This window comes from Lynx canadensis, chromosome D2 (genome assembly GCF_007474595.2).
Source record: "Lynx canadensis isolate LIC74 chromosome D2, mLynCan4.pri.v2, whole genome shotgun sequence".
Taxonomy (NCBI): Eukaryota; Metazoa; Chordata; class Mammalia; order Carnivora; family Felidae; genus Lynx; species Lynx canadensis.
This window is the reverse complement of record NC_044313.2, coordinates 60,197,617-60,224,084: the sequence shown is the minus strand read 5'-3', so window position 1 is coordinate 60,224,084 and position 26,468 is coordinate 60,197,617. Positions and strand designations below refer to the sequence as shown.

At 35.3% G+C, this 26,468-nt stretch overlaps 1 protein-coding gene across 1 annotated transcript in view; it reads right to left on the bottom strand.

The window, feature by feature from the left end:
* Positions 1-26,468, bottom strand: part of CTNNA3 (catenin alpha 3) — an 834,982-nt gene that overhangs the window by 88,247 nt on the left and 720,267 nt on the right. The window contains exon 9 of the mRNA XM_032595178.1: positions 1,902-2,007. Within this exon, the coding sequence (XP_032451069.1) occupies positions 1,902-2,007 (106 nt within the window). The remainder of the gene's footprint in view (positions 1-1,901; positions 2,008-26,468) is intronic.

The window sequence follows — 26,468 nt, the reverse complement described above, 5'->3', positions numbered from 1 at the left end:
CTAAAATACAGAAAACCATGGGTGGTTTGGGCTTCAATAATTTATTCATACTGTATTTTGAATTATATTAGGAAAAGTTTGTTTTTAACTGTAAATACTAAATACTAAATACTAACAAGATTCATAAGATGTTTAGAAAGCTTAAAGTAGCAAGATATTTAAAACAGATGTATATTCGATAAATATTTAAAAATATTTGCCTCAGTATTCTTTATTTGTTTCCCTTCCCTTATATCCAGAAATATCTAATAATATAGTTTAAAGCTAATTGTTTTTCAAAAGGCAAAGAAAAAAAAAGACTGAATAAGAAGCAGCCCAATAAAGTTTCGCTCAAAGTAATAGGCAAGAAATAATGTAGAATAGTTGCAAAGTCAAAAGGAAAAGTGCTTTTTTCCCACAGGGAAATAAATATATATTATGAAGGTAAGTAATATAAAACCTACAAAGTAATACTATATATCAGTTTGAAATATTAATTGGATTTCTCAACGTATTCACTAAAGAAATCGACAGATTTTTCTATTAAAGTTTGGCAAAAGGTAATTAATAATATAGCTCCTGCTTAGAAATTTGTTTTAAGGTTTATTTATTTACTTTTGAGAGACACAGAGACAGCATGAGCTGGAGAGGGGCAGAGAGAGAGAGGGAGAGGGAGAGAATCCCAAGCAGGGTCCATGCTGTCAGCACAGAGTCCAATGCAGGGCTTGAACTCATGAAACCCTGAGATGATGACCTGAGCCAAAACCAATAGTCAGATGTTTAGCCTACTGAGCCACCCAGGCACCCCTGCTGCTTAGAAACTTGTAATAGAAACATGAAAAATCTCAAAAAAGGAACTGTGTAATGTATAGAATTGTTGAAAAATTATATTGTACACCTGAAACTAATATAATACTATATGTTAATTATATTTCAAACAAAAATAAAAAATAAAATAAAATTAGAAAATAATTTAAAAATTAAAACACAAAACAAAACAGAGAACAATCTGGTGGTTGCTGAAGAGAAGACAATTAGGGGAATGGGTGAAGTAGGTGAAGGGGGCTAAGAGGTACAAATTTCCATGTATAAAATAAATAAGTCACAGGGATGAAAAGGATAGCATAAGGAATATAGTCAATAATATTGTAATAACCTTGTACAGTGACAGATGTCAGTAATAGTTACCATGTGAGCATTTTGTGATATATATAATTGTCAAATCACTATGTTGTACACTTGAAACAAATATAATACTGTATATCAACTATCTTCAATTAAAAATATTTAAAACATAAAACAAACAAAAAAAGAAAGGAAGGAAACTAAGTGTTTAAAAACTTTAGCATTTGTCTCCATAAGGCATATATGCTTTCCACATTTTATGTATTCACTTTAGTGTTCTACTAATTACTACTTGTCTTTTACACAGAATGACAGAATATATTGTTAACGCTGAAACATAACATAATAGAATTTAGGAAGGTATTGATTTTTGAAGAGCAAAAATTACAAATATAAAGTATTAAGAAAAAAAATACTAACATTGAGTATTACAGTCTATTAGAATAATTTGAATTTATTTATATTTGAAACTCAAATATATATTACATATATATTTTTGAAACTCAAAAAGCTGGTGTTTTAAGTAATTTGAATATATTTGAAGCTCAAAAATCTAAGAAATAATAAAGCACTATGAATAATAAAAACAACAACAATAATAATAATGCCCTAAGAAATAATTAACTTTTCCTTAGAATGAATTGCCCACTACTTGTGTATTAATTATGAAATAAGATTTTGAAACAATAATTTAGGGAAAAGCAATCTGATGAAATTAAAAATCCAACTTCGTTTTAATCAGTGTTTCATGGTCGAGAGCAATTAGCATGGACTTTCCTCATTTGGAAAGGACTCACCTGGTTGGCAATCTGCCGAGCAAGGACATCCATCCTTGATCCCGATTCTGATATCATTTTAGCGGCATAAATCACATCAGTTGTATGTTTTAGTGGTCCTTTGCCCCTTAAAGCAAAATAATACACGTTAGTTTCAGTGGCTCATGCTAAGATACAAATACAAATGCGCACACACACACACACACACACACACGAGATTTGCACCCCAGAATACTGGCCATTTGCTTTACAAACTTCAGTTTTGGAAAGGCACAAATTAGACATCAGAATTAAATGAAAAATGAAAACCAAAAGAAGTCCCATTATGTTGAGATTCAGGAAATACTGCCAAGAAGCTGGACTCCATTTGATCTTCATTCCCAAGTGTTTTTTAGAGTAAACCTCAGTCTTGAGATTGAGACTTGCTTATGCACTATTGTGCTTTCGTCAGCAAGTCTACTTTTTAATCTTCCTCTTTATAATCTTTTTAAAATAGTCTTTCAGTTAATTGCATTGCATTTTCACCACATTATGTCTTCTCCACAATTAATTAGTTGTAATATAATAGTAATTGAGTATGAATCTGGAGTCCCACTATCTTGGACTATTTCCAAAAGAGACCACTTCTCACTGTTTGTATAAGTCAAGTAAGATAAACAGCCACTCTGTGCCCCTGGTTCCTTGGTGGTAATAGGAATGCATACAATGTGGAGCCTTTCTAAGGATTACATTAGCTAATGTCTAAAAAGTGATCAGAACATGGCTTTAAGGAAAATAAGCATTCAACAATGCAAATTGTGGTTGTTACTTTAATTTCGGTTCCTAACGCTATGGAATAAAAGTTGGGTTCATTTATGGTTTTACAAGGTAGGAGAAGAAAGAAGTGTACTTCCTATACTTTTTGAGTGGGATAACATAAGGAGGTATTTTTCTATCTTCTCTTTTCCTCAAAAAACAATGACTACATACATGAATGTAACTGTTCCATACACCCCAAACTGCCTCTAAAATTCACGATAAGCAAGTTTTCCTGAAAGCATGGAACTGCATGCTTAACACAGTGAAAACCTGGCCTCAGCATATGGCTATTGCCATACTTCTCCTCTTTGAATATGCTGACCTAGGTTGTTTTGTAATTTTTTTTAAATTGACATTAATTATTACAAAATTGGAGTTGCTCTTATCAAATTTACTTAATGCATTAGCCAGAACTAGATGTTATGTACATGGTTATCTTCAAGAAAGGCAATGTGTTTCATTATTTCTGTGCATCTCTAGAGAAAGTTAAATAAAGCTGTCTAAGCTTGCAAGGCAAGGTATCAATTTTCAAGGTCTTAAAATGGACAAAAGTTGCTTCTAAGGAGAGCAGCTAACACTCTTGCAGCTTAAACAATGGTCAAAGAGTTACGTCTAAGGAATGCATCTAATGTACTCTTCCCCGTCAAAGTAATATATTTCCCCATATAAAAACCTGGGACTGATGAAAGGCAAATTGCCTTTAGCTTTAAATTCATGTGTTATTATGAGACCACTATCTTAAACACATGTAGAATTTAAAAGTAATACATTATGACAGACCACAATTATTATCTTCTTCATGTTCCTAATTAAATGTATTGCCTGGCAAACTTCCTACTGAGGGCCCAACAAAATACACATTTTACAAATGATTCCACATCATGCCAAGCTTCCAGAGGAAGCTGCAATTACCGAAACTATGATAAATTTTTTAACATTCCAGCCTGAAATGTGCTACGTAATGAAGGCTTTTTAAATTGGGAAATACATTCAAAGGTTGTTTGCTGCCTTCATTTTCATAATGGGTTCTCAGGATCTCCTGTCAGCAAATTGTGTCTTAAATCATTGAGTTTGGATCCTACAGAGAAGGATACCCACAGGAGGATGGGATAAACTTTAGAAATATTTTAAAGATACCGGAGGCCAGAAATCTTTGATAAATAGTGGTTGCAATATTTTTTTTTCCCAAAAGTAGAGCAGATCAAGCCCCAGAGAAGGGAGTCTGCCAACTAATTGTTAAACTATATGTTTAGAAGGTATAATGGGAAATGTTGCAATAATCCAGCAATGTTGATGCCATGGAAAAATATTTTAGACAAGTGAAAGGGATACCTTTGAAACTTGATTTATTGGTACAACATAAACCTCTCAGCCATTTTTGACGTTGCCCCAACCTTGACTCCCATTCCTTCCCCATCCTCACCCTGTTTCTGTCATCCACCTCTCCCTTCTTTCTCTTTGGATTAGCACAAGAAATAAGATGATACAGCTGATGGGTAATAGTTCAATTAAGTAGGGATCTGGTTTAAGAAGAGAAAATATCAGTTTTATAGACTTATTTTGTCTTTTCAGGGACAGAAAATATCTATGAAATGATTTGGTATTTTCTGCTACTGATTAAAAAGAAAACAAAAATACTTCATTATATAGTTTACACTTTGTAGCCCCTACATTTTTGATAACATAATATTACTCCTCTTTTCAAGGTCGAAAACGATCCCTTTAATCCTGTTCACCTTTGATATTCATAAAGAATAAATCTCGGGGTGCCTGGGTGGCTCAGTCAGTTGAGTGTCCGACTTCAGCTCAGGTCATGATCTAACAGTTCGTGAGTTCGAGCCCTGCGTTGGGCTCTGTGCTGACAGTTCAGAGCCTGGAGCCTACTTCAGATTCTGTGTCTCCCTCTCTCTGCCCCTTCCCCACTCATACACTCTCAAAAATGAATAAACATTAACAAAAATAATTAAAAAAAAGAGTAAGTCTCGAGATGTTGTGGTTCATTTATTTTTTTAAAAATTTTTTTTCAACGTTTTTTATTTATTTTTGGGACAGAGCGAGACAGAGCATGAACGGGGGAGGGGCAGAGAGAGAGGGAGACACAGAATCGGAAACAGGCTCCAGGCTCTGAGCCATCAGCCCAGAGCCCGACGCGGGGCTCGAACTCACGGACCGTGAGATCGTGACCTGGCTGAAGTCGGACGCTTAACCGACTGCGCCACCCAGGCGCCCCTGTTGTGGTTCATTTAATAGGTGAAAACAATGATAGTATATACTTTGTTCCATAATAGTAGCTAATACATTTAACATTATCTATGTGCTAGGTGTTATTCCATAAAAAAATGATCTGATCATTATGAGTTTAGAATTATTATTATCCTTATCTTGCAGATGAGGAAACTGAAGGAGAGAGATGTTAAATATATATTTTATTAAGTTACACAGATAGTAAGTATTGGAGGTGGGATTTGACCTCAGGCAAACTGGCCACAGAATCTGCTTTTAAAGACTATCCTCTACTTCTTTCAATAAAACACACTAGGATAAAATTAAAATATTAATTTTAATATGCTAACTAGACTTATTGTGGTGATAATTTCACCATACAAATATTGAATCATTTTTAACACCTGAAACGAATACAATGTTATATGTCAATTATACCTCAATTAAAAAGTAATAAAATAAATATAGGGAAAAATATTAAAAAGATCTCCTTAGCCATTGATGGCAGTTAGCATGAATGCAATAGAAAGCAAAGCCACGGATTAGATTTAGGTGCTGGGTGGTTGAGAGGGCCACCAAGAGTGACTGGCTTATGCACAATGGCTTCAAGGAAGATAACCTGAATCTGTCTTCTAGTCCCAACAAAATAAAGATGTCTAACATTACATGGACTTCTAAAGTCATGACAGTGGTTAAAATGGTTTAGTAGACTAAAGTCCTGGGATTTCTTTCTTGAGCTACTACTTCTTTTTTTCTGTTAGATCAGTGTCCGTCCTCCCTCTCCCCCTTTCCTTGGATTCTTTTATTTTTAATTTTTTAAAGTTTATTTATTTTTGAGAGAGACAGAGGCATTGTGAACAGGGTGGGGACAGAGAGAGAGGGAGAGAATCCCAAGCAGGCTCTATGCTTCAGTGCAGAACTGGATGCGGGGCTCGAACTCATGAACCATGAGATCATGACCTGAGCTGAAACCTAGAGCTGGAAGCTTCACCCAGTGGGCCACCCAGGTGCCCCCAACCCCCTTTCCTTGAATTCTTAACACCAAATTCAAATTCAGCCATTACATAAGCCATGCTAGAGGGAGATCACACTTTGATGTCTATTTATAATACAAGAAATAGAACTTTTATCTGACAATCTTAGCTTTAGACATAGTTATTTCATTTAATTCTAACACTCAAAATTGGCGCTGCAATAGAGTGAAATGAATAGACTTGGTAAATACATTTTGTCTGCTTCCCAGTACTGCTACTTATTAGCTATATAGCCTTGGGTAAGTAACAGTTGGACTGAGCTTATTTTCTCTTCCTTAAAAGGATTGTGATACTTGCCACATGGTAAGGATTAATAAAATCACATATTTTCCACAATACTTGGCACATATTAGATGCTCAGCAAATGTTAACTTTTTCTTTTCCTCATCCCTTTGTGAATAATGGTATGTTTAAAAAATTTTCTTTTGCCTTTTTTATTTAAAAATTACAGTACTTGCCAAACAATATGAACAGACTTGATTCAATTGAGTTCTTTCTTATACCTGATGACAATATGGCTTTGTATAACCTTGGTCATAATATCCTCTCATAAGAATATAAAATATACACACACATAAACTCTGTGTTCATAGTCATTATTGTTGTTCAAGGTTGTTCTTTAACTCCTTATAAAGTGACATCTTTTTGGTAGTAAAAACTTCCCAAGATAAGTGATTTAGCTTTACAAGAGTACCATCAAAATTCTGTTACTTGTAATTCTGAAATTAGATACAAAAGAAAAAAAAAAGTAATTATCATGAAAGCAACCAAAAATGATGAGATAAAGAGAGGTACCAGACTCAAGCAAGGACACACTGTTCTCCTACTATTCAATCATGAAATTTTAATTAGGCACCTCTCTCCCTCTGCATGTTACTTTTTCTTATAAAGTGTTATTATCAAGTTTTGAGGACTCTAGAAAAGTCCTTAGAAAATCAGCAAGTGAATAATTCACTAACAATCATCCTGAGTAATTAATACACTAAGGAACCTTTGGGATTCAATTTGGAAAAATGTGTTGCCCCATGAAAGAAGGGAAATATTGTCTGAGAATTGTATACATTTTTTTTCACTTCTGCTCCTCTCGTTCCATATTATTCAGAGTAGTCTACTGTAACATCAAAATATCTTAGTGGCTTAACACAATAAAATTCATTCTTATCTCACATCACAGTCGGGGTGGATTGTGGGCTCGTGGATGATACACCACATAGCCATTTAAGAACCAGGTCTTCTACCGACAAGATACCCTGTTCCCTAAAGTTTCACAGCTCTTGTGCTGGATCTGCTGCATCCACATATCTGACTTGAGAAAGGAAAGGAATCTCACAGTAGATTTTAGGGATCAAGGTAAGAAATGTCACTCCAACTTGTATTCCAGAATCCATTTTTTAGCATTTCCTCTGTACATACTCCCAGGGATGCTAAAATCCTATATTTTGTTTTTAGCCACAGAAGTCTGTGTTTTCTGTGAAGGGTACTTTGGATGTTACCAGGTCATTGAGAAAAATTGGGAAGGTACCAAGGCTCTTCACCAATACAGCTGAGATTATGAGACGTATACTCTGCCTGGGCAGAACACCAATTCTATTTATTGTTTTGAAATGATCACAATGTAGATGGCCTATTATTAAAAATAAAAACTACATGAGTTTTAGTTTGTGCATGGTAATCATAGTCTTTCATGTTCAATCTTGTATTTGTTTATGAAACAAGCATAGGGCTTATTTTAGAGATCCTTTTGGGGACCGACCTGGAGAAAACACTGAGTTATTATTGTTATAATTATTGCTGACTCTACTGCTGATATTGTTGTATGTGTCTGTGTGTGGGGGGTTGTGCATGTAGGAAGTAGGAACTCCCTTTCTCAAACCTAAAAACTGGTTTTCTAAAAAAAAAAAAAAAAATGAGGCATAAAACTTTTCTCTATTGTTCAGCCCTCAAATTCCCTAATTTACCCTCTACTTGTTAGCATTGTATCAAATCTTAGACAGACTATAATATTTAGAGAAGGATTTCATGAAGTGATTTCATGAAAACACTAAATGCCTAGGTGGAAGCAGAAGTAGAATTAGAATGAAGTATTTCCTTAGTAAAGTTGGTTTTTAAGTTATAGGCAAAAAAGAGGTCTGCTAACCAGATGTTTTTATTTTTTTCTTTAATAAAACAGAAAGCATTATCTAATTCTTCCTCAGTGTGAAGATTTTACTATTTTTGTATAATTTTATACTGAAAGCATACATGATAAAAAACATTTTGTATGCTTACCCTGTTCCCGGAACTGTTAAATTGCTCAATTTTCTCACTTGCTTCTCACACCCAGCATTGTGCATCACTCCACAAACTTAAGAGTAGCCATATCATGGATACTTGTGCATACCACAAGTTATGCTACCTTACGTGTTCATTCTGTTCCTAGAATCTGTTATCTTCACTCTAAATAAGAAAACAGAAGCATAGGTGTGCCTGGGTGACTCATTTGGCTGAGCATCCAACTCTTGATTTCATCTCAGGTCATGGTCATGAGATCCAGCCCCTCCATCAGGCTCTGTGCTAGGCATGAAGCCTCCTAGGGTCTCTCTCTTTCTCCTCTGCCTCTCCCCTGTGCACATGCACCTGTGTGTGGGTGTGCCTGTGCGCTCTCTCTCTCAAAAAATAAAAAACAAAAACAAAAACAAGAAACAAAAACAAAAAAATAAAAGAAGAAGCCTAAAAGGTCAAAGTTTCCTAACTTTTCTTCAAGGTATATGAATATTGGTTGGTCTAAATTTAAAAGCAAGGAGTTAAAGGCATTACTACCTTCAGAGCCAATTAAAAGGAAATAATATAGGTGGAAGCATGATCTTAGGTTTTCTGTTAGTATTCATTTTGAAGCACTGAAATTCAGTGGATAGCTCTGACTCAGTGGAAGGCTTCATTCGTTTGTAAGGAAATACAAAAGAATGAGAAAAACATTCCTAGGCATTTTTCTGAGTGGAGTTTTATGAAGGCATCATATTCTGTCTATCTTACTAGTTCCAAAAGTTATGAAATAAATAACCTCTTTTTTGATTACATTTCTTTTATCAGCATCATGACATTTGTCTTTTCCTTGTTTTATTAAATTTTTTTTTTCATTCTCCTTGGGGCTGAAAGCAGATGCATGTAAGGGGAACAAAAAGAAAGTCACAATTGTGTTTTTGTCTCTCGACTGGACTTTTGACTTTCGATTCAGAGAGAGATACAGCCTAGTGGTGGGACTGACCATCAGAAGAGTTCTAGAACTAAAAATGAAGCCATTAATGTTCATTTGAGAATTCTACCACTGGTGAAAATTGTTGTCTATTTGTAGAAGTTTTTTCTACTGACCTCAGCCCCAGTTTTGACTAATTAAATAGGTTGTTTTAATATCACTTGTAAAGATCATAGACATCTTAGACATACTGCCACACTTATCTATTCTTCCCAACACAAGGACATTCTTGTACTGACCTAAAGGAAAACTAGAGTTGGTAGTTGCATGGATGCTGATTCTCACTGCTCCCTCTATATCTACAACTGCAATCACATCTTGTATTAGTTGGTCTGCTAATCCTTCCTCACACAGAATTCTTGTATTAGTTTCCTATTGCAGCTGTAACAAATTATCCCAAACTTGGCGACTTAGGACATCACAAATTTATTATCTTGCAGTTCTGGAGGTCAGAAGTCCAAAATAAGTTTCACAAGACTAAAATCAAGGCACCAGTAGGGCTGGTTCCTTCTGGAGGCTCTGAGGGGAGAATCTATTCCCTTGCCTTTTTCAGCTTCTAGTGCCCACCTGTATCCCGTGGCCTGTGGCTTCTTCATCTTCTAAGCGCATAACTCTAATTGCAACTTCCGTCATTACAATAGTGGCTTTCTTCTTTCTGATGTCATGTTCTTTCTTGTAAGGACCTCTGCTATTACTGCAAAACCACCCAGATAATACAGGATAATTTTCCCATCTCAGTATCCCCAATGTAATCACATTTACAAAGTCTCATTTGCCATAGAAGGTAACGGTCACAGGCTCATAGGATTCACAGGATTAGGGGTGGAATCTTGGAGAGCCGTCATTCAGTCTACCACAGTCCTCATGAGTCACTACCAAGTAGTCAGACTTGGCTCCTAGTAGGGAGCTACTTCTTTTCTTGGACTTAGATCAAATCAGCCTGAACATATTGACAGTGGTCTGGTGGTTGCTTCTCCAGCTTGCTGGTTTTTTGTTTGTCTCATTGGTTGGTTGTTTACGTGATCTGTATTATTCCAACTGCCAGTGAAAGTGTCAGGTTCTCAGTTCTTAATGGTTTGCTAGCTGTATGTTCCTTTATTTACAATTGATATCAAATAGTGGGGACTGGGGAAATTTGGAAATCTGGAAAAACCGGGGTTACCTGAAGAGATACTTCATGTGCTTGGTGCTGCTCTCCTTCCTCATCCACTATACATTAATTTAGCATGTCTTTCTTTCCTCCCAAGCCTACACAGGAAATACATAAAACCACTGAAAGCACATCAGACTCTAGCTTGGGGCAAGAGGAGACAAGGAATCCTATTCTGGGGTAGATGCAGAATGTTTCTCAGGTGATTATTACATGTAGTCATTTTTTTCTTTGGGACCTACATACAGGCTTTGAAAACTCTGGAATATGTTTCCATTAGATATTCAGAAACTATACCCACTGTATACTTAAAGGGGTCATTTAGGGAGACCATTAGAGTTAAAATCACATAAGAAACCTCTTGGAAGCAATTGGTTATTGAAACTGAAATAAGGGATAAACTTCTCACTGGTGGCTCTCCAGACTCTTATGGGTAGTGAGCATTAAAAGGAAATCCATTTATATGTTTCCACATGCATGGGAAAGTAACCCCTCTGGCACCCTCTCCCCCACAAAAAAGACTTTTAAATTTTTAGTCATCAATACCCTTGCAGGACATAATGGAAAATCTGTACTCAGCACCAACATTTGAAAACAGGTCTCTTCTGGCCTTCCACACATTACTTCTCTGAGTGTGCACATTAATCAAAGCCAATGTACTGTAAATACAATCACACTCTCTGACTGTGGGAGTTCCTCTTTGTTCTGTTGGCATTGGCTTCAGCATTAATCATGTACATGATCTCTTACAGAGCCTGGGCATTTTTTCCAGCTTCCCTTAAACCACTGTGATATACTGGCTGCTCCTGCTCCTTTAATATCAGACCAAATTTTATGGGCTTAGAAAATAATCATCTTCAATTTATGGAAATAATATAATTTAGTTTTTATTATTTCGCATTTGACCTCCTTAAAGCCTACATACCAACTCACTTCTTATCTAGTCACAGCCTAATGTTATCAAGGTCCAGTTGAAGAAAAATATATGGGCACGAAAGTCGGTAAAGACTTACCACAGGTCATAGATTGGATGCAGAGCTGGTTCAAGGGTCTAGCTTGCTACCAGTATCTGGCCTTCTCATTGCTTCTTAGATGAGGAAAACTGCCAGCAGATCTTTGGGATGGCCTCCCTCCCTTCCCTAATCCAGTTAGATGGAGCTACAGCTTATTAAGTTTTAAGATATTACAAAGTCTGCCGTTTTCAATTGGCTTATTCAGATTGAGCGTGATTCGATACACACTCTTTTATGCAGTTAGTTTTCATGTTAATGTGCCACTATTGCTGCTCTCCATTGATTTATATGCTTTATTGAATTTATTTTATTGTGCAGTGACCCAAAGTTGATTTCTTTAAAGTAAAGGGTATGGTTTTAAAATATGAATGAAATAATCTGCTCTAGTTCAGACTCACATTATTTTTTACTTTCTCCCTCTGTCAGGCATGATATCCAATTATTTATCTAATGCTCTGGGAGACACTATCCTGAATGGCTCCTCAATTAGAAGAAGTTAAATCAATATCATTGTAAAACCTTAGCCATGCAGCTCAGCTCTGTGATCCACCCTCTTGTCTGTGTGTGCTGGCCTTTGCCCTCAAAATCTCTTGCCTGGGAATAAAATAGACTCATGCCATACTTAGTCATTTGGATATGCTTTCATATTGGAGGGCTCAGTCTCGAGGGTCACATGTTGATATCAGAATGAACTATATTCAAAGGACCATAACCTAGTTTCGAACTGTGTGCTTAATGATTTATTTCTTATTAAACCAAAATTACAATAGAAAGGGATAGAAAAGAATGTCAGGGCTTAGATTTTCTTTTTTCTAACTTCCTCTTTTTTTTTTTTTTTTTTTTTTTTTTTAACATTCCAGACTTTTTTGTTCTTTGTCAGGCATGGGTGCTTTGGTGCTGCCTCAGCAGTGCCTAGGGTCAAGGTGTCAGTTTGCATTGGACCACAGATCTCCTCCACCCCTCTCTATGGGGGTCTATTTTAGTCAAGGCCTGCCAGTTCTCTGTTTCTGAAAATAGGCCTCAAAGGTTTCCTGAAATTCTTTTGAAAACTTTAATGATGGCATGCAAGCATATTGAACTTGACTGAGATGGCTGGCTTTCTCTCCTACCCAGAGCTCCTCCCTGAACCCCAGTGTTCCTCTTTTTGAAAATATTCCTTAAAATGTGAGATACAGGGTCTCCAATTAAGGGGGGGTTATTTGGGAAGAAAGTCATAGGAAACAAGAAAATCAATGGCCATATGATAGGATGATGGTTACTCCGAATAAAATCCAAATTTGCCCCTCTCAAGAGAGTCTCACAGAATTCATTTCTATGGCTCACAGTCCGAAGATGAATAAACTTTTTTCCCCAATGGGAAAAAATGACATTTTACCAGAGGCTAAAATCATTAAGATGGTGTCTGTTCCATGAGATCAGTTCCAAGAAAGCTAAATACGCTTATGGTAGGAGCTGGCTTTCTAAAGCCATCCCCTCTTCACATTGAACTTTTGCTGCTTTAAATAGCAAAACATCCATAGTTTTAGCCAAATAGGTTACTTTGGGCCCTTATTCAGTCTGCTTTGTCAAGAGTAGAATGAGATAACACGTTTTATCTTCATCTCCTCTCTTTCCCTATTTTAGTTATGTTACATGTGTGCTAATAAATAAGGCCTATTATAAAAGACATATAGAAATATAAATTATACAGAGATCAATTAAAGATGAAAACACTATTTTAAATATCTTGCTAATGATGATGTCATTAAAAACAATCTCAAGACACAATATACACCCTTAAGGAGAAATTTAACATGAGGATTCGAGAATGTAAATCCATTCTTCAAGCATTCTTCTTGATAATTAATTTCATTGGCCCAGTTCTTGTCAATTTTTATTAGATCGTCATTGATTTTAACTTTGTAATGTGGCTGACCAATATCTCCTGCTAAGAATAAACAGAATTGCCAACTCTAACATCTTGTTCTTTGTTTGGGCTTCTTTTTTTAATTGTCCTCAATCCATGTTTTTTTTTCCCCCTAAAAATTTAAAAACAGATCCAATTGAATGAAGGTTAGGTTAGTTAAAGCTATATGGTATAATTCATAAATCCAGTTAATCAGGCACATATTAACTGTTCAATAGTTGAAAGCTATTGAACAAGTAAAGGCACCATAATCAACCTTCCTAGGCTGTAGAACTCTCTTGTCTGAAGTATGCAGTAAAGGAGAGTATTAGTGTCAATCATACATAAAATACTGGTAAGAATACAATTGTTAACATTTATGATAACAAACATAAATACAATTTCAAGTATTTTCTTACGGACTCGCTTTAGAGATTACCATTTAAACACACAGCTCAAACGTAATCTTTTCCAGAAAGTCTTTCCAGTTGCCTAAAGCAGGAAATACCAACTTAGTCCCTCGGAACATTTCTGCCATCTTATAGTACCTCTCTTGAGACTGTCACCCCTTTCTGCCTTAGAGTTATGTATATGCATGTCTTAGTTCTTGAACTAGAGGCTGTAGACTTACTGAGGAATGGTCCATGGATAATTCATGCATAGGTTTCCCAGAACATATGGACCCAGGGAGAGCAGTAGGAAGACAAGCCAGGAACTTACATATCCTAGTTCTTAAAAAAATACATGTTTTGAAGAGAACAATTAATAAATTCACTATCCCAGTTGCAAATAAAAGTATACAAAGCTGTGAAGTTTATGTTGTCGTCTTGCCTCTATTAGGTATTACCAAACAGTAGGTTACCAGAAGGCATGAAAAAGAAGAACCAGAAATAAGAATATATTTATTTTAAAGGTTCAAAACAAATGTCAAATTCGCAAAGGACATTTTGCCTGTAAATAAGCGCCTGAAAGGCAGCTATGAATGGTTATCCTAAAACACTATTTTATTCTAAAACTTTTAAATATGCACGCAGATACCTTAAACATATACTCATGTATAATTCATCTTCCTTCTTTTCTAAGTTAGTTCTAAATAGAAATTACAAATGACCATAATCACATGTTTTTATTACCCCCCACTTTGGATACTGGATATTAGAGAAGGAAGCATTATGTAAGTTAAAGAACAACTAAAAACAGTTTATTCCTGTAAGCACAGATGCTATAGTAAAGACAACAGGAATTATTTTTAGGTGCTTTTTTAACAGCAAAGAACTAAAGGTTAAAGGCGAATTCAAGTTGAAAACCAGAAAACATTATAAATTTTTTTAAAAGTCAAGGAACAAAAGGACAATTTATTTTTAAACATAGCTGCTATTTTTGGAAGCATGGCCAATACTTGAAGGGCTAGGAATTGTAGGTTCTGCTCTGTCTTCTGAGAGCAAAGCTTGGGCATCCTTTCTAGTTTTGCACATACTCAGATAGCTCCTGAGTATCACCAAAGTGAGATTCATGATTTAATTTTCTTTTCAAAGGTTATGTTCTCATCATTAAGCCATGAACATGGTAACTAACTGTGGAGATATTGCAGGCCAGGCTGGTGGAATTACAGAGGTTTCTGCTGGGTCAAACTGGACAAAAGTAAAGGCAGTCAAGTCATTTGCACTGCAGCTTATACTGAGAATTCTGAAGACCATACCCTACTACTAGACGGGGGCCTCCTGCCACAGTCTGGTTCTTGGAAACAAAGTTCCATATCACCCACATAAGAAGAGAGTCTTAGGAAGCATGAGCATATATTCTTGCTGTAGTTTCTATTTTTTTAAATAATTTTTTAATGTTTACTTATTTTTGAGAGACAGAGAGTTCAAGCGGGAGAGGTGCAGAGAGAGAGGGGGACAAGGATCCAAAGTGGCTTCTGCACTGACAGCAGAGAGCCCAACGAGGGCTTCAAACTCATGAACCACGAGGTTATGACCTGAGCTGAAGTCAGAAGCTCAACTGACTGAGCCACCCAGGAGCCCCTGCAGTTTCTATTTTATCAATGAACAAGTACATGTCATATTGCCTCTGACAATTGGACTTCCCTATTTCCATGGAATGATAGTTCTTCTTGGCTAATCCTGTGTTGGGTTGAAATACACATCTCTACCTTATCTCTGATCTCACATAGCCTATTGTTTGCAAATGGATGAAGCCCCAGTTTAGGGATCTTGGCCTACCTCATCACCTTGGTGCCATTCTCAAATCCCCATCAGATACAATTACTTTGTCTCTTGGTTCTACTCCCTCTTCTCTGGTTCCATCTTGGTTATACCCTCTCTGTGCAATCTCACCGTGTATGTTTTATATTTTCTTTCTTTTTCTTTCTCCCTCTCTTTTTGTTGTTTTTCTTTTTTCTTTTTGCCTCTTCCCTTTCTCATCCCACCCCTCCCACCCCATTCTCCTGCTAGTTAAAACTGAAGGTACTTGTTAGTCTTACTTGTGGATTAAACAGATTGTTGACCCTTGGTTTCACAGAAGTTTTAATGTTACTCATAACAGTAAGTTTCCACTGTATGCTATTTTAAAAACTAAAAAGCAGGTTCCTACAGATTATTGATTTTGATATGTATTGATTTTGATATACATAACAAACCTGCAGTATAAGAATGACAGATTATCAGCCGCAATTACAAAAGAAAATATTGATGCTCATGTAAACTTGTGGTGAAATCAGCTTTATACATTCAGGAATTGGCAGATAATTCTTGCCCTAAGCTTACACTATCCCTGGCTCCCATTTTCCTGTATTCTTTTTGGGGCCCAAAACAAACACAGCCCATCTTCTTTCTGTCTTGAATCATGAAAGATTTCACTTTTTAGGACTCTTTAGGAAAAACTACTTCACTTCCAAGAAGGGTGATAATTAACCCATTCATTTGATAGATAACTATTGGTTATTGGTGATGTGCAAGGTGCTTTGCTAGGCAATGTGATAGATAGAAATATGAATAAAGTATGACCCCTGCTCTCTGTAACACAAAATGACTGGATGGAAATGTCTTTCCAAAGGAAAGAGCACTTGGGCAAATAATGTCTTCCCTTTTATGTCATAAGCTGTTAGATGCAAAAGTAGAAAAGTAGTTCATTTGATCATCTATTTATTTATGAATGCATTCATTAGCCAGAGCTATTGTGCATTTTAACTATAGAACAGGGTCTTTCTTAGACATTTATATCCTTGAAGCTTGAAAACTATAGGGAATACAGTAAAGTTGAGAAGCAAACAAGCATGTAAAATAAATAATAATATAGTTTCAGATGTTAATAATGACAAGATGAAAATGAAACCAAGTAATGTGATAAAATACTAGGTTGGGACAGAGAATATTAGTTGAAGGAGAAACTAATTAATGTCTGTACCAAGTTTGGAACTGACAGGAGAAGCCATATAATAACAATAATTGAATGTGCATGAGAAAAAAAATACGTAAGTCTGACATCTTCAAGTCCAGCTGGAGCTGTGAAAGTGATCCACAGAGTATTTCCAAAAGAACTAATTTCTTCCTTGAATAAGTACTATAAACCATACATAGGGATATTGAAGGATAAAAGTAAGCAAAATGAGACAAGTGAATGAAAAATAGCTAATCAGAGTGGACATGAATCATGATACTTTATAATCACAAATGTTTTGAACTTTACAATTATAGAAACTGATAGTTGAACAGAAACTTGATGGCCAATTAGTCTGGGTTCTCTCACTGTGGAAATGATTTCTCCCACCTCCATGACTAATAGTTATCTAATTTCTGATATTTCATATTTGGAGTTATGTTGAGAAAAATAAGCACATTTATACAATAAAATACCCCCTCAACTCAGTTCATATTTTTCTTTGGTTTTATACATGTATTTGTTTCTTTGATAAAATACATTGCTTATTTATTAAATTTATTCAAATAATAAATGTTTCTTACACATGCTATTCATCTGTATTACTTTCATAGAAGATAATATATTATTTCAATAGTTTACTACATCATAGAAACCATTGTATTGAGGGGAACAGTGTTGAACAAATTACCCTTTGTCAAAAACTATACATCCAAAAGACTTACATATGTATCAATTAAAATTACTAGCTCTCAACTATCACAAATTTCAAAATAATTGATCATAAATTTACATATATCTACACACACCATATCCACATATATATACACACACCCATATATACATATACACGCATACATATACACACCCATATTCATATATATGCAACACACATACACACACACACCACATCATGTATGTACTTTTAACTGATAATTTCAAATATTTGTGCAATAGGCTTTGATTTCAGTAAAGACCTTTTAATCATTTAAAATAAAAAGTTTTCTATTGAGCAAAATCATTTTAGCAATTGAGTTTTAGTAAAATAAATAGAATAAGGTGATGAAATTTAATCTAGGCATCACAATGTAGAGGAATATGACCAAAATTTTTAAATTTACATTTTGGGTTAGTTGTGTTTCTAGAACATCTGTTATGCTATTACGACAGGTGTTTATTAATATGGATGTCTAATCAAATCTCTTGGTTGCTAATAGCTTGGCAATTCAATATCTAAATATTGTCAAAATCCTTGATTATATGTTGAAAACTGTGGATAATTGATTCAAGACTGTTTCCCTTGACTAGATTAAAAAATTAAAACCTCTCCTGTGTACTTTCCTTTAGAATCTCAATATTTTTCTGAGATTTCTAAAATGTTTCAGTAATGAGAACTTATAAAGGAATACAAACTTTCTATGAGCCAAGATGGGTCTTGATTCAAATTTCTTTGGGTCCTTCATTTTTCAAATACAATAAAATTATTTTCTTAATTTTTAATGTTTAATTTTTAGAGAGAGAGAGAGAGAGAGAAGGAGAGAAACTGACAAAGTGCAAGCAGGGGAGGGGAAGAGAGAGAGGGAGACACAGAATCCAAAGCAGGCTCCAGGCTTTGAGCTATCAGCAGAGAGCCCGATGCGGGGCTCCAACTCATGAACCATGAGATCGTGACTGAACCAAAGTTGGACACTTAACGACTGAGCCACCAAGGCACCCCACAATAAAATTATTTTTAATGCCCCGGGCTGAGAGTGTGTTCATAGTGGCTCAGTAACAAAGTAATGCAATTTATATAAATATAAGTACACACACACACACACACACACACACACAGAAAGGCCTACAAAAAACCCTTTTGGGTACATCCAAGCTCAGATTTTAGAATTAAATTTTCTTAAAAGAATTTATTAAGTTCTGAGTAATAAGAGTCAACAAGAAGCAATTTGGTGCCCTCCGCAAATTGGTTGAGTAACTTCAAATGGATGGTATTTACACCGTAGACTCTGAGCTGGATTTTCCTTTTAAATATGTAAGGACATGACACACATCTCAAGGAAATTTCTGTGGTAATAGCATTAAATGGAAATATTTGAAGGTCTGAAACTTAATAATTACAGATTCTGAAAGTTTAGAATTTATTTACTTCTGGCACACTTTCCTTCTACCATTTCTGTGAGGATAATTGCCAGCTTTTGGCCTATCTCAGGTTTGAACATGCCTTCCTCACTTAAGATGAACCATTTCTAGCTTTTTTTTAATTTTATTTTTTTAATTTATATCCAAATTAGTTAGCATATAGTACAACAATGATTTCAGAAGTAGATTCCTTAATGCCCTTTACCCATTTCGCCCATCCCCCCTCCCACTACCCCTCCAGTAACCCTATGTTTGTTCTCCACATTTAAGAGTCTATTATTTGGGGCGCGTGGGTGGCTCAGTCGGTTAAGCATCTGACTTCAGCTCAGGTCGTGGTCTCGCACTCCGTGAGTTCGAGCCCAGCATCAGGCTCTGTGCTGAGAGCTCAGAGCCTGGAGCCTGTTTCAGATTCTGTGTCTCACTCTCTCTGCCCCTTCCCCGCCCCTTCCCCGCTCATGCCCTGCCCCTCTCTGTCTCTCAAAAATGAATAAACGTTAAAATTTTTTTTAATATTAATTAAAATTTGAAATATTTTGAGAATTACCAAATGTTACACAGAGACACAAAATGAGCAAATGCTATTTGAAAAATGGCCACAAAAAACCTTCAGTGTGTAAAAACAAAAACAAAAACAAGCCCAAAAAACAACCCCCCCAAAAAAACACAATTATCTGTGAAGCCCAATAAAATGAAGTACAATAAAATGAGCCATATTTGTACATGAATTAGAGTCTATTAATGGGTTGTTTTTCACTAATTCTCTGAAAAATTCATTTTCTCCCTAAGATGTACATGAATTATTTTCATATCTTATGTGGCTATGTTTATCTTTATGGAATTGGTATTATCATGGTTAGGTATATGAAAGCATCTGTGGTTGGGGCATAAATACAATATTTTCTATCACTTTAACTCCCTGACGGCAGAGAGGATATTGGTTCCTACAGAGATCTTTTCAACTGCTCTTCAGAAACAAGTGTGGCATGATCCAGTATCTGTCATCTTATAAAACAAATAACCAAAAACAAACACACCTGTGGTCATGGGGCCCAACTGCTTATCTAACTCTGCATTGGGAGATAAAGTCAATTAAAATACATGTACATGCACTCACATCGGTTGACAAAGAATGAGTGCAGAAGTGTGTTCACTAAATAAAATTGCCAATTCTGAATCAGCTTATGTATTTTTATTCACTACCTTTTAGTTCTGCTTTGTTCAATAAAGCACTACACTACTTAATTAACTTGTTTTTGGAGGATACACACAATCACATATAAGTGTGGCTATTATCCAGGTGAACAAAGTGGAAGCTTTCAAATTTTTTTTTCTAATATATCTTCAGTGTTGTTTTGAAAGAAAATAATCAGTCATCCACAGATGAACATCCAGATTGCTTAATGAGTGATATTATGACATCTATTTTACCGAAGTCATTCTTTATGGGCACTCACGATTCATGTAGAACAATTATATTACAATATGCTTTACTTATTACAGAAGCAACACTTCTGTTTTGTGTGAAATGTCACATTAAATTTAAAGCCCTGAAGTGCAATGGCCTTCAGAGAGATATCAACCATTTCTCAAGTCAGTCACCCTGGAAGGGATATTGAATTTTTAGAAAATAGGAATTATCTTCCCTATCTGTAAAATGAAAAGATGGGACAGATAATCTTACTGGACCTTCCAGCTCTTAGATCTTATAATTTTATGCCTTTTTCTCTTTCAATAAATAATTCTTCCAAATTAAATAGACTATATATTTGGTTTAAAACTTTAAAAAGTATATTTTGGAGTATATTTTAGTATACTTATAGTGTATTTTATTATATTTATGGTAAATTTTATGCATTAAATATTTTTATATATTTTTATAAAATGACAAAGTACATTTTGTAGACAATCATATTTATATTTATAGTGGGAAATATTTATCTTCTATATTGTTATAAAGCAAATGTGTTTTTACTTTCAGCTATCTGAAACCAGCTAGGAAGACAACCACACAGATGATCGACCATATGGCATTAATAAATGTATAACCAAGACAGACATGAAACACTTTATATTTTAACCAAACTGCTAAACTAACTCATGAAAATGTCATACATTACCTATTTAGCTGAGAGTTTTATTGCAGAGAAATTGTGTCATAATTAACAATTAACATAGGACCAACCATTCTATTTTATGATTATTTCTCAAATGAATTAAGAAAGATGGATTATCTTTCATCTACATTCAATTAAAGCTCCATACAATTATCTATATAGGAATATATAAATATCAATGATTATATAAAAAATGACTCAGTCCGTTCTATGACTAGCATTTCCACAGAGGGTACCATGGGGAATAAACTCACTATAATTAATTTTTAGTTAGATTAATAATTTTCAAACTATCTCCACTGAGGTACCTCAGTGGCCAATTTTGGTTCCCCACTACAGAATCCCCTAGTTCATCTTCTTTTGTTTACATTTGTATGATGTATCTGTGGTTTTGATTTTTTAAAAGATCCCAATGTTTTAGAAAATATTTTAAAAATTCTGTTAGTGAAATATTGTAGTACTATATAAGATGATTTAAATAAATGCAGGACCACGGGGGGGGGGAATGTCAAGGAAAAATGGGCATTTGAGGAAAAGAAACTGGCTTAATAAATATATTTAAAAAATTTTTAGTATGATTTGATATCACTGTACATCCCACGTCTATAAAATGAATAAGGTGAGATAGAAGAGTTGATTATTTTGTTTCATGTCTGCCTGGAAATGGAAACATCTTAGCATAATTAGTCAATTACTCCTTTAGTGTTTCCTCGGTTTTATCCCTGCAATATTGTGATAAATCCTCTATCGCATTCACTATATATCTGAGACCAACTTATTTTCCTCAGAGGAATTACAATGGAAATAGATGGAACTATCCAATCCTACTGGATTTTCAAGCATTCAAAATTTAATAAAGACAAGAAATTTACTTCAAAATGGTTCTTTCCTCCATTGCAAAATACTCAGCAGCAAAGTAGTTGAATGTGATTTTATATTATTTCTGTTGTGTTAATAAAAATGGCAAATTAAGCCAAAGCAAACAGCTTCCACTATCATTTTAAAGTTTATAAGACCAATTTTATTTGGAAGAAAGGCATAGTCTGCACATATCTATTCCAGAAGGCTAAATACAAACTTGTAAGAGTGGAGCCTTGAGTTGGAAGAAAATGCAAAAAGGTTTGGCCAAATGGAAAGGAGGGAGGGGCTGGCACGCACTAGTTATGGAGTTGTTCTGGGAAAAGGCATCCAATTTGACCAAAACAGAATTTCCATAGCACAATGTTGGACAAAGAAATAGGAGAGTACTTAAAGACCAGACCCAGGGAGCTTGAAATGCTGACAAGTTTAGGATACCGTTATTTTTACACTCAACCCAACTGAACTGGTCTGCAGATGGCAGAATCTGTGGAAAATTTAAGCAGCAGTAATTTCCCTTTCACTGTGGACAGTAAACTCTGAGTCTCAGAGAACACTGGCTGGCTGCAAGGATGATATGCCAGTAGACAGGGTCTTTCGTATGTTCTCAGGAATGTGACCCCTAAACCTGAATGCTTATGATGATCTGCATTTTACTCATGGTTGATCACTCCTGAACCCTCTGCCTGACCACCAACAGCTAATAAATGTTTCCCTTCTCTGTCCATTTAATCTTCACTCTCTTAAATGTTTTTTATATATGCGATCTTTCTGTTTGTTACGGTAATTACTTAAAGATAGAAAGTCTGGAGGCACCTGGGTGGCTCAGGCAGGTAAGCCTCTGACTCTTGATTTCTGCTCAGGTTATGATCTCATGGTTCATGTGTAGGTCTCTGCACTGAGAACAGGAAGCCTGCTTGGGATTCTCTCTCTCTCCTCTCTCCACCCCTCCACCCCTCTCTCTTTCAAAGTAAAGAAATAAACTCAAAAAAGAAGATAGGAAGTCTGGTCTACATATATTGTACATACCCCCAAACACCAAACATGAGGACTGTGAATGCTCAAACACAGTTAATGATTAGTCTGATTGTATCAAACCTACTGAAAGAATTTAAAAGGCTGAATTGATCTGTTCTCCTGGTAATGATGGAAAATCAGTGCTACTAGGAAAAAATGTGAATTAATTTCTCATAAGAGGATTGCCAAACTGGAGGAAATTGTAACAATTATCTACAGGCAATTTGTGTTTGACATTATTCTGTGTAATTTAAAATGTGAATTATCGCCTTAAGTATTCATAATAGTACTTTGAAAAGAATTTACATTAAAACTAACTTGAGGTATTTGTAAATAGCAATATGTTGAAAACAAGCAATGAACTTTGGCAGAATTTCCTACTCATTGATTCATTCATATTTGCATTATTTATAAGATGCTAATTGGGCTGTTCTCTAGAAGAGTCTCTAAATACGGTGCTGCACAAAAGCTCTAGTTTTGTGAAGACCAAACAACAAAAATTCATAGAGCTATCATATTGTGAAGATTCTATCTTTGATAAACTACAATATTAGCCGCCAAAATTAAGAAAGAACAATAAGATAATACTAAGGAAAACTAAATATATTTTTTACTTTGACTAAGTGAATATGTCAACTGAAGGATTTTTTTTCTGAAAATAATATGGAATGTATATATAGTATCTTTGCTGTGTTTTCTGTTAGGTGATGTCTTTTCTAAAGGTGTGGAGTGAATTTTTAACCTTAAGTTTCCTTGGACTAGCTAGCAACCTGTGCAACCTTCATCAGTTAGGCTCTTCTCACTTTGACACTACACTCCCTCCATACACACAGAAATAAAGAGCAGACACAAAATCTCCAGTAGCTTTGAACAAAAATCATATTTCAAAAATTAATAATGTATGCAATTATCCTCCACCTATGTGTATAGGACAAGGTTGACACTGACTCACTTTTGCTTTGATGAAAGACAGCTCTACTCATGATTCCCTTCACTTTCCTCAGTATTAACATTTACCAAAAAAAAAAAAAAAAGTATTCATTGCTCTATGACCTGAGATGCATTAAATATTACATGCCAGTAATTATTTTAGAGACAAAGGAAGAAGGGGACTGTGCTTGTCCCATGTATACATGCCTTAACAACAGCATGGCACCCAGAGACAGGCACTTGATGGGATACTACATCACACACACACACACACACACACTTCTTATTAAGGCACATGAAATTATTTACCATCTGGACTCCACCTACCCAATCATACCCTGCCATACTTCACCACCCCTCACCACATACCTTTCACACTAACTATATGGACTCTCTTACCCTTACATATCCTTGCATTCTTATCTCCATCACTTAGCTTTTCTGTTTCCTTAGCCTATGACCTCACTCCTCACTTGTCTACCTTGTCAATTCCAATTCATCCTCTGGTGTCTAATGTTTAATTTACACCTTTTCTCTAAAAAATATATGGACCTCCTCAAAGTAACGAGTTACTCTCTTGTTGCTCTCCCATAGCACTTAGTGTAAAACATTGATTTTAAACTATATCCAGTTATTTTATTGTTGTTCTGAATCATGTATTTGTTTCTTTGCTATAATTTGCTGTAATTCAAATTTGACATCCAAAGGCTAGGTCAAAGTGTTTTAACTATCTATACTACTTAGAACAGGCTTATCATGAACTAGGTGCTCAATGAATATTTTAAGCAATCTAATAAATCCTTTGCCAACCACTTATTTTCCATGTTTGCTTAAAATTCTAATCCAACAAAACAATGATGAAATAAATATTAAAAATGGCTTCCAGGAACTTGTGGATTTACCATTTTTTTATTGCAACCGAGGAATCAGTCACAACTTTACCTTTAAATAATATTTTTAGCAAATATAAAAAGCTTTTGAACTTGGTACTTCATCTGTTAGCATACATATCTCATGAGTTTGGAGTGGCAAACAGGGGACAATATTTGAAGCAGGATGTAGATTAATATTGACATCAGCCAATTTTGACTTAGTCACCTGGCTTCTCCATTTCCAATAATAAAGGAGATGTAGGTGATGTATGTTGCTCTCTTATTACAGAAATACAGATATCAGTCAAATTAAAGTATGCCTTCATACAATGTTACAACAAATTCTAGTTTAAAAATACCAGCCCAAATGTGTGCAGTGATGAAATATTGCTTGAATAAATAGATCGGAGTTCTCTGTAGATATATTTTAACATTGCTTCCTGAAGCCTTTCTCAGTCTCATTTACTTACCAGTAAAATGAGACGATGGACCACAGGAACTTTCAGGCCTCCTAAATGTTTGAAATACAACACTTGACAAATAAGATAATTTATTCAATAGCTGAATTGCTAAGGCACTGTTGGCAGTTCTTCAACAAGACGTCTTTCAGAAAAAAAAAATCGCAAGTATTTATATTATCAGGAAACCTACCTATCCTACATGTACTTTATTCCATGATGTTTTTAAGCAATATAGGTTTATGACGACTATTCAAAATATCTCTTTTCACAAATGGAATAGAGTTGGGTTGCTATTCAGTAGCACAGTTTGGATTATTAAGAACCAAAGGTATGTGCCTCCTCTAATCATCTGAAAAACATAGATAACAAGTTAAAAAAAAAAAGTAAAACTTCTCCCAAAGTCATTGAGATGTTTTCCCCAATGACAAATGGTATGAAAATGCCCATGCTTTGGAGAATGAGCCTTTTACCAAAATGACAGCACCTTCTGTAAAGATGGACTGCACCAATGTGCAGTTCAGAAACTCTACATGTCACATTATGCTGTCACTGACAAATTAAAATGAAAAACAATCATCAAACTCTATTTCCCAGGCCACATATTAGGTCAACATTAAACTATTTGATAATGTGAACAATGGCCAAATGGAGAAGTAAAACATATGCTTTCAGAGACACGTGACAGGTTTGGAAAGCTAATTACACACAAATTCAAATGATGAAACGAATTCATGACTAGCCTGAGATAGACCAAGACAAGCTCTGTGAATAAATAAAAGTAGCACAAGTTCAGTGGCATAAGAATCAGTGTCATATAGGGGCGCCTGGGTGTCTCAGTTGGTTAAGCATCCAACTCTCGGTTTCTGCTCAGGTCATGATCTAGCTGTACCTGAGTTTGAGCCCCACGTCAGGCTCTATATTGACAGCACAGAGCTTGCTTCAATTCCCTCTCTACCTCTCTCTGCCCTTCCCCTGCTCACATCCTCTCTCCCTCTCTTTCTCTCTCTCTCTCAAAATAAATAAATATTTAAAAAAAGAATTAGTGTTAAATAGGGAGCAAAAGACTATGCCCTCTGCAGTAAGCCTGTGGCTTGATAATATATCATGGCTTGAGGAAAAAGGCTGCTGATTTTCCACAGATAACCATTTCTAAACCAGCAACACAGGAATATTCCTAAGGTTAATATCATCTTTTATGTTTTAAAATGCTAGATCTAGCATTGACAGCTTTGTATCTAGTTGAATGCTTTGGTTAACAGTGATTAAGAGGCTGATCCTGGCATCTTCAAGAAAACCTTTCATTTTAAAATGAAAATGCTGCCGATATCCATGACGTTACATCCTCTGTTTTTGTTTGTCTGCTGTTGTAAACAGCACACACAACCCAGTGTGGACTGGAGAAGTTAACTCAGTTGGGTAAAACACTGGGTTAATGAAGACAAGGTCACAGATTTTATCCCCATACAGCTCAGTTAATTTGGCAGAGA